The 15,001-nt window shown below is 38.0% G+C and overlaps 1 protein-coding gene and 1 non-coding gene across 9 annotated transcripts in view; both read right to left on the bottom strand.

Annotated features, from left to right (window-relative positions):
• AHCTF1 (AT-hook containing transcription factor 1) overlaps window positions 1-15,001 on the bottom strand; it is a 71,099-nt gene that overhangs the window by 12,511 nt on the left and 43,587 nt on the right. For 6 of the 8 annotated variants that reach the window (XM_045587142.1, XM_036453389.2, XM_045587144.1 and 3 more), the window contains 9 exons: window positions 12,639-12,783; window positions 12,430-12,561; window positions 11,592-11,742; window positions 11,001-11,151; window positions 9,569-9,676; window positions 7,629-7,821; window positions 5,720-5,923; window positions 4,705-5,101; window positions 153-276 (listed from right to left, as the gene is read on the bottom strand). In XM_045587142.1, coding sequence (XP_045443098.1) covers window positions 153-276; window positions 4,705-5,101; window positions 5,720-5,923; window positions 7,629-7,821; window positions 9,569-9,676; window positions 11,001-11,151; window positions 11,592-11,742; window positions 12,430-12,561; window positions 12,639-12,783 — 1,605 coding nt within the window. The remainder of the gene's footprint in view (window positions 1-152; window positions 277-4,704; window positions 5,102-5,719; window positions 5,924-7,628; window positions 7,822-9,568; window positions 9,677-11,000; window positions 11,152-11,591; window positions 11,743-12,429; window positions 12,562-12,638; window positions 12,784-15,001) is intronic. The other 2 variants (XM_045587140.1, XM_045587141.1) reach the window with 2 other exon arrangements.
• On the bottom strand, window positions 14,760-14,868 carry LOC118727748. The gene has a single exon (XR_004990656.1). It is a non-coding gene; the product is annotated as a U6 spliceosomal RNA (small nuclear RNA).

Below are 15,001 nucleotides of genomic sequence, written 5' to 3' on the forward strand. Positions count from 1 at the left end.
CAATTGTACAAATGGACTTCTTTCATAACAGAAAACATTACCAAATATGGAAATATCAAAAATGTAAATAAGAGCTGACCTATGCATAAGAATGTTTTACTGGTTCAGTTTCATTTAACAGTAATATATGAAATTTTCTGCTAAACACTTACCTTTCATGGGTTAATGGTACACAAAGAGAAGTTTCAACCCCTTGAATAGGGCTTGAGTGATTTAATACTGACACTGCTTCTTCTGCAACTAAGAGATCCTTTGTTTCTCCATCTTCTAAAGTGCCTGCAAACCATACAGTTGACAATATTGACAATTATCTTTGTTAAGTGTTCAGCAATTACTCATGGTCTGGGACTGAAGACTTCTATCGAGTTGTCAGGTCTGCTCTCTGCATGTATAGCTTACTCCTTTGACATTAGACTGCCAACAGTCCCTTCTATATAATTCTGTGTCTAGCCCAAGAGTTCCCTCACTCCCTTTAATCTACCACTTCCCACTTTTGTCTGAGCCACTGCTACAAGTGTTTTAGTTACAATTCATTAAATTCTCAGTATTCAAAGTGTCGGTATTATCATCCCCATTTTAAAGATGAAAAAAACAAACATATAGTTATACTGCTTATCCCAGATCACAAACCTAGTTAAGTAATTGAACTAAAATACTAATTTAATATTTACCTTTCAATTTGTTTTAGTTGGATACAGTATATGAAGAGTAAACTTCTAGACATAAGCTGTTTATGAAAAAAAAGTACTAACTCCTGAGAGTAACTAATAAAGGTTTATTAAGTAAAGATGTCACAGTCTGGCCAGTGCTGCACAGTGGTTGGTCATCAACCCATGGGTTCAATTCCCAATCAGGGCACATGCCAGGCTTGTGGACTCAATCCCTAATAGGTGGCATGCAGGAGGCAGTCTATCGATGATTCCCTCTGATCACTGATGTTTCTATTTCTCTTCCTCCCTCTCTCTGAAATCAATAAATAGCCAAAACCTCAGTGGATAAGAGTGTCAGCCAGTGGAATGGAAGGTCCCGGGTTTGATTCCGGTCAAGGGCATGTACCTTGGTTGAGGGCATCATCCCCAGTAGGGAGTGTGCAGGAGGCAGCTGATCAATGATTTTCTCTCATCGATGTTTCTAACTCTCTATCCCTCTCTCTTTCTCTCTGTAAAAAATCAATAAAAAATATATTTTTTTTAAAAAAGAAAGAAAGAAAAAAGAAATCAATAAATTCATACTGGAAAAAAACACCACCACAGCCTGGGCTTCACTGGACTCAGAAACCTTAGTTAAGCTCAGACAGGAAATATTTCCCAAAAGAAATATTTCATAAAAGTACTAGATTTTCATAAAAGTACCTGGTTTTACATATTTAAAATTAGGAGTTGCCTTTAAAGAAGCTTGTTAAAACTGTGCAGTGTTCAGAAACAAAAAGAAAACAAATTTTCTTGTCCACTAAATCTTCTCTTCCCCTTTGCTGGTGGGCCCCTAGCATAGGGGTGTCGAACTCAATCAGAGAAGGGGCCAAAATCTAAAATCCAGCCTAAATCGCGGGCCGAATGGTTTACTGAACAGTCATAAACTGTCATTGTGATGGAAACGCAGCGGAGTGCAGAGATGACAGCGCGGTGCGGGCTACATTGCAAGGCCTGGCGGGACGGATTTGACCCGCGGGCCTTGTGTTTGACACATGTGCCCTAGCATATCACTGTCAAACTGCAAGTGCTTGTTGGTTTTCACAGCCCACTAGGCTCTAACTTACATGTGAGGAGATGCCCATATCCACTCTGTCACCTCAAGAACACTTAGCACACACACACTTGTTGCACATATATTAGGGGCTTAAAACTTTTTTTTGTAAATGAGTATCTATAATAAAAAAAGTGTAATTTGCTAGTTAGTCTGGACATCCTTTCAGATGAAGCCAGTGCGATGGAAGCCCGGGTGTCCCAGGTACCAGAGGGAAGCTGGTGCTGGCATCAGGGGGAGAAAGGCCTACTCTTGCATGAATTTCATGCATTAGGCCTCTAGTAAAGAAAGTAAGTTCATGGGCTGTTGTGTATTTATTTTGAAGGAATGGATGGAGGTAAAGTAGAATGAGGTTCCTGGTTCTAGAGCAGCTTTCTGGATAAGTTGGATTAGTTAAAAACTGTGAATAGCAATCTTATCTAAAGTTAGTATTATTTCTTGGAGAGAAACCAAGATGGCGGTATAGGTAAACACCTAAACTGCTGCCTCGCACAACGATTTCAAAACTACAACTAAGATTACATAATCCAAAACCACAGGAAAGCTGGCTCAGTGGAAATTCTACAACTAGAAGGAAAGAAAAAAGCTCATGGAAAATCAGAAGAGCAGCAAAGGACTGAGATACAGACACACGTGCACAGAGAGGAAGAGGGGCTGAGAGCCTGGCTGGCTTTCTCTGGCAGGAGAGGGAATGAAGCCCCTGATTACACTGAACCCCAGTTCCGGGCAAAACCCCGTGGACCCAGCTCCTATGGGGGAGTCTAGACTGTCAGTTAGAGAGCGCATGGAGGAGACCCGGGGAAGCTGTGGTAGGCAGGGGTCTTGAGGCTCGCATGCTCCTAAGAGTGTGTTCAGAGAAGACTGACTGCTGAGGAAGGGAGTCAGAAGCTCCTGACTGCACAGAACCCCCGTCCCGGGTGAACCTGGGGGGAATCTGGATTGTTAGACAGAAACTCAGGGAAACTGCAGAAGGCAGAGGTCTGGAGGCGCATGCGCAAGGGCAGGGTTGACAGGAAGCTAAGACTGTCTGCTCAGCCCTGAGACTGCCCCATCCAAGCTGAGCACAGAAGCTTTTGCAATTTTGCAAGTCTGGTCCTGTAAGGCTGTCTCCAGCACAGGTCTCCTGGCGTAAACACAGCTGATACACATAGCCAATTGGCCTGGAGGTCAGTTCCTCCCAGTGACACGAACAACAATCAAGGCTTAACTACAACAAGGCTGTACACACAGACCACAAAGGGGGGCACCAATAGTGTCTGCCTCAGGTGACTGGGAGGCTGACCCACTGGCCATGTAGGAAACCTAGCACACAAAGCCACCCTACCAACTCAGGGAAGCAGCGAAAATGAGGAGACAAGGAAACAGATCACAAACAAAGGAAATGGAGGGAGGAAAAAATGGCTGGATATAGAATTCAAAACCACGGTTAAAAGGTTTTTCAAGAATTTCCTAGAAAAGGCCAATAAATTTAGCAAGACCCTTGAGGATATGAAAAAGGACCAACTTGCCGAAACCGGTTTGGCTCAGTGGATAGAGCGTCGGCCTGTGGACTGAAGGGTCCTGGGTTCGATTCCGGTCAAGGGCATGTACCTTGGTTTCGGGCACATCCCCAGTAGGGGGTGTGCAAGGGGCAGCTGATCAATGATTCTCTCTCAATGATGTTTCTAACTCTCTAACCCTCTCTCTTCCTCTCTGTAAAAAATCAATAAAATATATTAAAAAAAAGAAAAAGGACCAACTAGAAATTAAACATACACTAACTGAATGAAAAATATTATACAGAGACCCAACAGCATACTAGAGGAATGCAAGAATCAAGTCAAATATTTGAAATGCAAAGCAAAAAACACTCAACCAGAAAAGCAAAAAGAAAAAAGAATCCAAAAAGTTGAAGATAGTGTAAGAAGCCTCTGGGACAATTTCAAGCATACCAACATCAGGATTATGGGGGTTCCAAAGAAGAGAGAGAGCAAGATACTAAAAACCTACTTGAAGAAATGATGACTGAAAACGTCCTCCACCTGGTGAAAGAAATGGACTTACAAGTCCAGGAATCGCTGAGAACTTCAAACAAAAGGAATCCAAAGAGGACCACACCAAGATTTAATCATAATTAAAATGCCAAGAGCAATCGGACAAAGAGAGAATCTTATAAGCAGCAAAAGAAAAGCAGTTAATTGCCTGCAAAGCTGATTTCTCAACAGAAACTATGCAGGCCAGACAGGAGTAGCAAGAAATATTCAAAGTGATGAATAATAAGAACCTTCAACCAAGATTACTCAGCAAAGTTATCATTCAGATTGGAAAGTCAGATAAAGCTTCACAGATAAGAAAAAGCTAAAGGAGTTCATCATAACCAATCCAGTATTATATGAAAGAAGAGGAAAAAGAAAAAAGTAAAAATCTGAGGAACAGAATAAACTGGTGAATATAATAGAATCAGGGGCATAGAAAGGGAGTGGACTGATAATTCTCAGGGGGAAAGGGGAATGGGGGGGGGGTGTAGGAAGACTGGAAAAAAATCGTACACTTACGGCTGAGGACAGTGGGGGAGTGGGGTGGTAAGGGCAGAGGGTGGGGTGGGAACGGGGTTGAGGGGAGCTATGGGGAGGAAAAGGAAGAAACTATTGTAATAATCTAAACCATAAATATTTATTAAATTTAAAAATAAATAAAAGGGAAAAAATAAAATTAGTATTATTTCTCGTAACTGTAAGGCCTAAGTCAGACTGAAAATTAACATTTCTTTCTTAAACATTACTGTTCTCCCCTCCTCTCTGCAAAATGAACACAAGTATTTCTGCCCTAACACTTCACACCTACTTGTAAGTGGAAAGAATAAGATGTGTCGTATTGTGTCATGTGATTATTTATCCCAAAGCTTTTTTTATCATGGAAAAAATTCTATTACAAATGAGGGACATCAATAGCCATTTTGAATATTTGGAAATGAGTTCTTACCTGTTGGTTTCTCCAGGTCTAGAGGAGTTACTGATCCAAACACATCTTTATCGTTGTCCTTCTCAGTCTTTTCAGCTGGATTAGTCATTAGTCCAGTGGAAGCACTAGCTGGCTTTGTAGCCATGACAACATGTTCAAACTCTCCTGGTGATGGGGCATCTTGATACTCCAGTGACTCGGTGGAAACATTGCTGTTTTCTTTGCTCACATCCAGTTTCTCCAAATTCTGGGAAGGTGTATTTTCTGATCTCACATCCATTTCTTGATGGCCCATTTCAGGGCTATTCAGGAAAAAAGGTATCTTATCTTTGTTCTTCAGCCACTCAGTTTCTCCTGGAATTCCACATTTATTGAAAGGTATGGTAACAGATACTTTTGTTTTGTTATCATCTGCAGCCTGTAAAGTAAAAGGTTTCAAAAAATAATTTTTACTAGTAAAAATCAGTCAAGTCAAAGCTATTAATGCCAATCATTGCCCACCCTTTCCATCTTAATCAAAGTTCATGTATTCTAAATCCATTCTCTTCAAATACATGATCAAAATTTAATGATTGTTAATGTTTTTCTAATTAAAAATCTGCTATTTCCAAGACTTTAATAGGTAAGATGACAATAATCATCAATTGGGTTTCATTAACAACCCACAGTGGAACTCTGAAGATATACCCTCCTAAATAGACAATCAACAAGGAACTTAATAAGAGAAGCAAAACAATTTAGGTTAAAAAACAAATGAACATGGGCTAAAAATAAGGTCTGGGTTCTAGTCCCATTTCTGACACCAAATAGCTATTTGTGGGCAATTTACTTGATGCTTCTTAAGCCCTATTTTTTCTGCCTATAAATGATGGGTTTGGCTTAGATAATATCCCAGTTTCTTCCTGAGCTAATATTTCTGATTTCATAACTATCTGCACCACTGTATACAAAAATCTATAGTGGTATTATTAAAATGATATATCTAACTTTTTACCCATGGGAACTGTCTTTTCATTCCAAATATTATCAAACTTACTCCGGAAGTCCACTTTTTGGTCATGCCTTCTTCCATGAATGAAATTCTAGTTTCTTTAAGTCGCAAAGGAGGAGTAAGAGACCTTCCGGGTGACTGAGAGGGAGTCCCTAAAGGTGTTGACCGAAGACCAGACCGTAGGATGGATTGAGGAGTGAACTCGGCAAATCCAGAGGAAGTAATTGACATGGCCAAAGTTTTAGCTTTCTATGACAAAGAGTAAAGAGAAATCCACCATTAGTATCTATAATAGGCAATACATAAGGACAGACAGGTCAATTGAATCACAATGGTGGCCAAATTCTCATTTCAAAAAAACACATAAGAAGAAGTTTTATAATAGACCACTGCGAAAAAAATGTGAAATTCTATTCAGAGCATTCTACATGTAAGACTACAAAACGTAAAAGTGCGTCCATAATCATTCTAAAGGCGTTGGCTGTTCTAAGAATAAAGTCAACTTAAAATAAAGTGCACAGATAAGATAAAATTATTTTACTATTCTTTAGAAAACTTTAATTTTTTTATTAAATTATTATCTGTGTACATATATCATGAAAACTTTATATTTTAAAACATTTTCATTTATTTCAGAGATGGAGAGGGAGATAGAAACATCAATGAAAGCTAATCATTGATTGGCTGCCTCCTGTACACCCGCCAGTGAGGATCGAGCCCGCAACCTGGTAGGTGCCCTTGATAGGAAATCAAACCTGGGACCCTTTAGTCGGCAGGCTGATGCTCTATTCACTGAGCCAAACTGGCTAGGCTGTTTAGAAAACTTCAGATAAAAGAGATAGTGTCAGTGAACAGAACCTAGCTTAACTACAGCAATCTAATCTAAATTAATGCGATTGACTTTAATAATCCAACAGCATCTTAATTATTTATAAAAATTCTGAAGATAATGAATAAAAATAATTAGCACAAAAATAATAGAAACAACCCCTTCGCTTAACTTCTCTAAAGAACTAGTGAACAAATTATTCCATAGATAATTAAATCTATTACAAGATAATGATTTTTCCCCTCCTAGACTGTTTTTGGCAGCAGGGACAAAATTACCTTGATTTTATTTAATTTAAACCTACTTGCAGGCAATATAAAGTTTGATTTTTTATTTTTTTTGAAGAAAAATGTTAGAAATACTGTACTGGCTATTAAATGTCAGGAATTTAACAGTCTTAGTAATCTTTTTCAACTTATTTTCAGATAAGCATTTACTGAAGTATCTTTTACTCAATTTGAACAATAAATTCCCTGGTTCACAAATGCTAGATATCAAGAAACAATAAAAAAAGAAAAGAATAAAAATCCTAAGACTAGATCTAGAGCACTGGACACGGAGCTAGGGGATAATATATATAAAAACATTTTGACAATATGAAGGTAAAAGATCACTGTTATCAGTCATCAGCTGGTAATTTATCAGAGAGGGTGGAGGCAATTTAAAGACAGATATCTATTAGTAGAGAAAAGTAATATTTATAGTTGAATTGAAGGAGCTAGAGAATTAAATTTAATAAATCTAGAAACTAAAAAGCATTCAATAGAATAACAGCAAAAGGGAATGAGAAATAGAATTTAAAAACTAAAAAAGTAAACCCAAGAATGTGAAGGAACTTTTCAAAAAAATTAAGGCCAATATATAACGATCACCAAGAGCCTTTCAGGACAGTAACTGTTAATCTTGCCTATACTGCCATTTAAACACAAAGGGTAAGTTCAGCAAGTTCTATTAAGAAGATGTAAAAATACAGAAAACATTTTGGAAAGATACCCACAAAAAGAAAAAGAGGAAAGGCTTAAGTCATCCATCATTCAGAGATATCAGTTATAAATAGCTATTTCTCCCTGCTACTTAAAAAATAATAACTTTCAAGCCTATGAATGCTAGGTATATGATACTTACCTTAACTACAACAGGAGTTTCAAGTAAATGTAGATCTGAAGCCCTGGAGGTATTCTGACGTGATCCTTGTATTGGTGAACTTACTGGCAATGAACTAGGTGACAGGTAGAAAGGATATCTGGTGGGGGTTTGCTGAATAAACCCCAAACCCTGAGAAAGCTGGGGAACAGGATGCACCACCAAATCCAGCAGTCTGTAATCAGAGTACATGTGTGAGTAGAAAGACCCTGGTAAATTGTTTACTGAGTTATACTAAAGAAACTATAGAATTTACTAACCCGTTTAATACTCAGGCTTTTACATTCACTGGTAAATATGACAAACTGCATTAAATATAAATTCAGGCAAGTGCATTAATGACATGCTTAAAATGTCAGAATACTAATTCAGTAGCAAAATAGAGAATTAAGAATTCTAGGTAACTAATCTAAAAATGGAATTCTAGTCCTCCTCCCTCCTTTTCTACCAATGTTTACTGAGCCCCCATTATTTGTCAGGCATTTATTTTTTCAAATGAAGACGACCTGCTAATGATTCTGTTGGGCCGTACAGGTCACTCCTCCTTCCAGGGCTAATATGTAACCTTTATTTCTCGGTCAGATTTCCTAGCAATAAAAACTATACCCTTTTACTCTCCCAAACGCCCCTGCTCCAAGAGGACCACGGGAAAGGGCAGCATGTTTTGGTGGCCAGAAATGAGCAGGATCAGCTGCTCCGCCTCTCCTGTCTCATCTCAGACATGCTCTTCACCAGAGGGACAGACCGGCAGAGCTAGCGAGTGCTCAGGTCCTATCACCCACTGCGGGCGCACTTGTAAGCAGCATTTTAATTTTAATATGTTTATTGCATTTGGAGGTGTGTGTGGGGGGAAGGGGGGAGAGAAACATCCCGATGAGAGAATCACTGACTGGCTGCCTCCTGCATGCCTCCTCCTGGGGATAGAGCTATAACCCAGGCATGTGTCCTTGACCAGAATCGAACCTGGGACCCTTTGGTCTGCAGGCCGACGCTCTATCCACTGAGCCAAACCAGCCAGGGAAAAGCATTTTTCTTAATACATGGTCTCCCTACTTGTTATTTTATACTCACACAGCTTTGAGATTTCCATTAAACAAGAATATCCAAATCAGGTTGCTTGGCATTTTTCTCTCCATTATCTGTTCTAATTATTTCCTTTTTCAGTTCATTTGTATTCAAATTCTGTATCTGTACACTGATTACCCACTTTTACATTGAGCCACCCCAAATAGATTTTTTTGTGTATTCTCACCCGAGGATATTTTTTTCCATTGTTTTTTGGAGAGTGAAAGGGAGGAATTGAGGGAGAGGGAGAAACATTGACTGGTTGCATCCCACACACCCCCAAACCGGATGAAGAAAGAACCTGCAATGAAGGTATGTGCCCTTGACCGGGAATTGAACCAACGACCCTATGGTGTGTAGGCTGATGCTCTAACCACTGGCACAATGGACAGGGCCCAAATAGGTATTTTGTAAAATGCTTTGCACTGTGCTCACATTTATGTTTTAGGTGTCTATTTAGGAATCATTGCTTCTCAAAAGCAGGGCCCATGCAACAAACGGCACCAGCGCCTACCTAAGTAAAAGCCAAATTCTTATACTACCAAGAACTATACTAAAAAAAATGTGCTAGAATTATACTAAAACACTATAAATTTTTAAATTAAAATTTCTAATGAAAATGCTAATTATTGCATTAGATCTTAGGATTTCCTCAACAACTTTTTGACCATGATCCAAATAAGTAATGCATTTTAGGTTATACACAAAATATAAATTACATATTAATAAAATAACACTTAGCAAGCAATTTCTGTCTCTCGCCTCTTCTCCCCCACCTCCCAACTCTAAAAGTTAATGGAAAAGTATCTTTGGTGAGGATTAACCAAAGGCAAAAAAAAGATTTAATAAATTCTTACCTAGAAACTTTTTGTGATGTCTTTAAAACTGGTGTTCCAACAAATGCCCCAGGCAGCTCTGAATCTGGGAGAGAGCACACTGCAGGAGGTGGTCCTTCTAGTCTAGGACTACAGAGAATATAAAACTGTAGCTTTTGATTATGCACCGTAAGGAACATTAAATTAAAAATGCGGTAAGAAGGTAGGATTAGATGGGGAGGATGGCTTTGTTTTTTACTCTGTACACTTATTTACCAGCTAGTGTCTTAGTGCACGGATTTGTGCACACTGAAAGGAAATTAGAAGAAATAATTTAATATCGCTGTTTGCCCTTTTTCTATAATAGAAGTGTCAACCAAATTCATGATTGACAATGACAGATGGAAATACACGTGTGTGATGGGTGCCAGCGAGAGCTTTATATAAATTGTGCATGTGCAAGTCTACTGAGCCTTTTATAAATGTAGAATAAACTTCTTAATTAGACCTGCTCTCTGCTTTAGCTAAACTTTTTCCAGCCCAATGAAGCACCCCAACTTCTCTTTTAGGTTATTGTCAGCAATACAGCGGTATCAACACAAAGCAGATTATCATTGTAGATCATTCAGGCAGAACAAAGGATAAAATATTTAATTGTAGCAATGTTTGACTATATTCTGTGCAGTGAGAAAACCTGAAGTTATTTTCAAGGTCCACAATTTTTTACTTCTTTTCAGTCAGGTCAAATTTCTAAGCTTTCTAAATCTCCGTTTTATGGCTAATGGAAAAAAAAAAAAAAATAGGATTCCACCAAGTCTCCTATCTACTTATTCCAGGACTTCTGTGAGGATCAAATGAGACGAGGCACAGGAAAACCTTCACAAACATTTGGTTAAAGTGTAAAATGTTTGCACCTGACTACTATAAATCAAGTCCTGGGCTGAAGAAACTCCAAGGAGTCACTAGGGAGAGGAAGTGGGCGTTGCAATGTGACATCATTACCGGGTGCCCACAGTGACCATTTCCAGGCTGGGCTGTGGTCCACGGGCCACATTTTGCACTATGGGGTCTTGGTAGCAACGGCTGTGATTTGGTGGGCTGTGTTCCACTTGGGGGAAACCAAGTGCTATTTTGTCAGCACCAGGGCCGCAGTGCTGTTTATTTTTAAATGGCCAGTGCGTGTCATGGCAGCTCCTGCATTGAACATCTGCCCCCTGTTGGTCAGTGTGCATCATAGCTACTGGTCAGAAGGACAGTTAGGCTTTTATATATATAAACAAATATACATATATACATATATAGATAGATAGTTATAGATATTAATGAACATACATTTTTCTTGTAACAAAATAACCAATAGAAAGAGCTTTTCCTTTTTACATACAATAATAAACTCTAAGGTTAACTGTTTATAAATGCTGTTGATATCCAGGAAAGATGAACAAGTAACATGACTATAAAAAGTAAAACATACCTATTGTAGGCTAAGGTGCTATTTTTAGGTTCGTCACTTTTCCAAACCTCTCCAACTTTAGACAACACGTTATGAATGAAAGTAGATCGTGTTACCACAGTCCCTATTACAGCTCGCTTTGGAACTGCTGATAATGGTTTGGGCCGACAAACTGTAAAATGAATATTGCAGAATTCAATTTAATCTCTAAAACCAGGACTTTTAATAGAAGACTAATATAAAAGTGCGACTGGAAAACAGATCATAAGAGTTTGGTTAAAACTGCATTTGGTTTAATAGCATTTGGTTTAATAACATCTAGGTAGATATTTATTTATTGGGCTTTTAGAAGATGGTAAAAAGTTACATGTATTCTAAAAGTTGGACAAGAGCTTTCAAAGGAAATAAAAAAAGTTCTTTCGTTCATTACTACATTACTAAGTTATAAACATGTCCAAAAAGCTTTAAACTTATTGGGACAGAATGGCCAGTAAAAAAAGGCACCAATGTGATGAGACACAGCAAAGTATAAGCTAGAGATGGTTGCAGAAGGCAATCACTCAGTATCTTCTCTAACTCAATGCTTTAGAACATTTTCCAATGAAATCTTACCTTTTCGAACAACTGATAATGTTGACACACGGTAAGGTTTAGCTCGTTCCATGGCTAATTTTCGATGGACTCTCGGAAGAACTTTTCCATATTGATCCAATATAGAATTGCGAGCCACATATCTCTCCCGCAAGTGAGGATCACGATCATTCTATTGAACATATCATAACTAATAAAAATTTAATCTTCAAACATGTCAGGTGCTATGTTTATACATTTACCTTCTAAAATATAACAATATTCAGGAATATCTTCCTCCTCCCTTCTTCCAAACCAGGGGACCTCATATGCACACCTCATTACTGTATCAAACCTTACCCATTAAAGTCTCACCTATCCAGTCTTGATTTCTTCACAACTAAAGAACACCAGTTGTCAATTATTAAGTTTCTACCTGTATCAGTCACATGTACTTGTTACTTCACACACACCTTTGTACACCCTCACAGAGATACTATCATTTTACATATGAGGAACTCTTTTACAGAGAGTATGTGTCCAGCACACAATGGAAGAATTGGTCTAACTCCTGAAGTCCAGGCTCTGTGCACCATATAATTTCTATTACTGACCTCTACCTTATCCTCTCCTTTTCCCTAAGTGAAATATTAGTCTGGCAAGATCACAGATATTAAACAGAAATGGAAGATAAAAGGGAACTGGGTAAATAATAATACTTTATTCCTAATTCTGCTGTAGAAAGTAAGAGGAGGAATCTCCAAACTCAAATTTATATAAAGCTCAGTGGTTGGTTACAAAACTACAAACTCTTAGACAACAAAGTCACTAGTTTTTCTTCTTTCCTTATCTCCCCACAACAAAACAAGTTTAACTATACCGTAAGATTAATCTTCAGAATTTGGTTCAGCTTCAAGGCAGGGATATAATTGGCACGCTGTAAATGGTGAACTAAAAGTAATTCATGATTCTGAACACTGGTGCTGGACTGCAAAAAGCTCACCAAACACTCCTAGGAAAAATATAATACATGTGTAAGCTACTAACATACACTGAATTTCTGACACGCTTTTACTGGTAAGTCATTACCTGCTCAGTGTCTGTAAACGGTAGCTTCAGTAAATCCTCCATTAGGCCCATTTCCTGACAGCCTTTGTACGTGTGCTCTAGTAACTCCTTCACATTCGATCTACTAGAATGGTGTCGCAGTAAACTCCAGGCCTCCATCATGCACCTGAAATCGGTATTTATCAAAGTTTCGTTTTAGAAAAGCTATTTAGTGTTCAAAACAAGTTATCTACCTAAAGATTCTTAATGATACTCAAAACATGTAATTGAAGGTAACTTAATTTTACTGAATACTAATCACTGCATTAAAAAGTTGGCTTATGTCAACGGGCATCTTTAAAGTCTCAATTTTATGCTATTCTGTATCATTATATAAGTGTAAAATAATAGGAAAGCAAAATAAGTACACAGGTCAAGAGGATAAAAAAACCAATGTGATCTAAACAGAACTGAAAAATTAGCATGATGTGATATAGAGAAAAGCCAGGCTCTTAAGGAAGTGACTGTTTGCGTGAGAAAGAAGAGTAGAAAAGAAAATAAGCAAAGATGGAAACAAGAAGATTGTGTTGATGGGGAGCAGAAGGTTTAGCAAATATAGTAACAGAAGATTTGGACTCGTGTGTAGCAAGATCTGACTAGAGGACTTGGCCTAAATCAGACATTTTGGACAGCACGAGGGACACTGAGCTGAGGGCAAAGAGTCATTAAATGAAGTAGTGTTTCTCATTGTACTCTATTAAGAAAAAAAAAAAAGCTTAAAATAGTGCAGTGATTACAATGTTTAATTAACCAATAAACAAAGCCAACAAATATTTATGTTTATTAGATTAGATAATAACATGTCTTGAAAGATATATACCAAAACTGAGAATGATCAATCTGACATGTATCGATAGAATTTTTGAGGAACTGATAACTATTCTTTCGAGGGATAGAATAAAAAGTGGTAAATAGGAATATCAAGAAATTGATTATCTTAAAAACCACACAACATCATTTCGAATTCTAAGTCAATAGGCAATTTTTACTGCAGTGGGCATCTTAATAAAGACTAGTAAAAAAATGACATAAATAAGAAATATAGAATATGTGAACCAAGTTAAGACAATTAATGTTCATAATGAAATAAATCTGAGGAAATTTTGAGTGATCCTTTGTTTTTATTTCTGAACTTTACACAATGTCGCTAGATTTCTGGATACTGGATAATGGAAGCTTTTCTATACTTAAGAGAAATAAGTTTTAAAATTACATGTTTGCTATGGCTAAAGAAAAGAAAATGAAGATCTTTAGCTAATCAGAGAAACATGCTATGACTGAATCAAAGGACGATGGAATAAAAAAGAAAAACCAGCAGCCTTTCAAAGGTGTTTTTTCTAACTTTCCAACATCCGCACTTTGATGTGATTAGTGATCAATTACCACCTCTTTAAAGACACTAAAGTGTAAGAAGCTCACATGCTAGTGAGAAAAATTAACATGCTGATTGCCAACCCAGTGTTAGAATTCTTTATCCATTTATTTTTAAATACACACACATATGTATGTATATACAATGAGTGGCCAGATTATGATCTCTGAACGCATAATCATCTGGCCACTTAGTGTGTGTGTGTGTGTGTGTGTGTGTGTGTGTGTATTAGAGGCCCAGTGCATGAATTCGTGCATGGGTAGGGTCTGGCCAGGGGGAGGGGATATGGGCGGTTGGCCAGCCTGCCTGCTAGTTGAACTCCTGATGGAGGGGACAATTTGCATATTAGCTTTTTATTATACAGGATATACACCGAGTGGCCAGATTACTATGCATTCAGAGATCATAATAATCTGGCCACCCAGTGTATATTATTGATTTTTAGAGAAAGGGAAGGGAGAGATAGGAACATCGATGAGAGACATCATCTATCAAGTGCCGTCTACACGTCCCCTCCTGAGAATCAAGCCTGCAGCTCTGGTATGTGCCCTGGTATGTGCCTTGACCAGGAATTGAACCAGTGACCTCTTGGTTCATGGCTTGAGGCTCAATGATTGAGTAGTACCAGCTAGGCTACCCATTATTGAATATCTGTCACTTTTAGCTTCTTATACTTGCTCTAGACAATTTGTTAGCTAGCCAAACAACTTTTAAAAAAATGATTTTTAGAGAAACATCTATTTGTTCATTCCCTGTTTCTTTTTTTTTCTTTGTGCAGGAGCCATGCTAATCTTCTCTGTACTGTTCCAATTTTAGTATATTTGCTGCCAAAGTGAGCACTCATTGATTGTTTCTTGTATGTACCCTGACTGGGGATTGAACCTACAACCTTGGCGTATAGGTATGGCAACAACTGAACAACCCAACCAGAGCCTAGTCAAATATTTTTGCTCACCTAAATTATTTCCACAAA

The sequence above is a fragment of the Pipistrellus kuhlii genome, unplaced genomic scaffold (assembly GCF_014108245.1).
Source record: "Pipistrellus kuhlii isolate mPipKuh1 unplaced genomic scaffold, mPipKuh1.p scaffold_m20_p_25, whole genome shotgun sequence".
Taxonomy (NCBI): Eukaryota; Metazoa; Chordata; class Mammalia; order Chiroptera; family Vespertilionidae; genus Pipistrellus; species Pipistrellus kuhlii.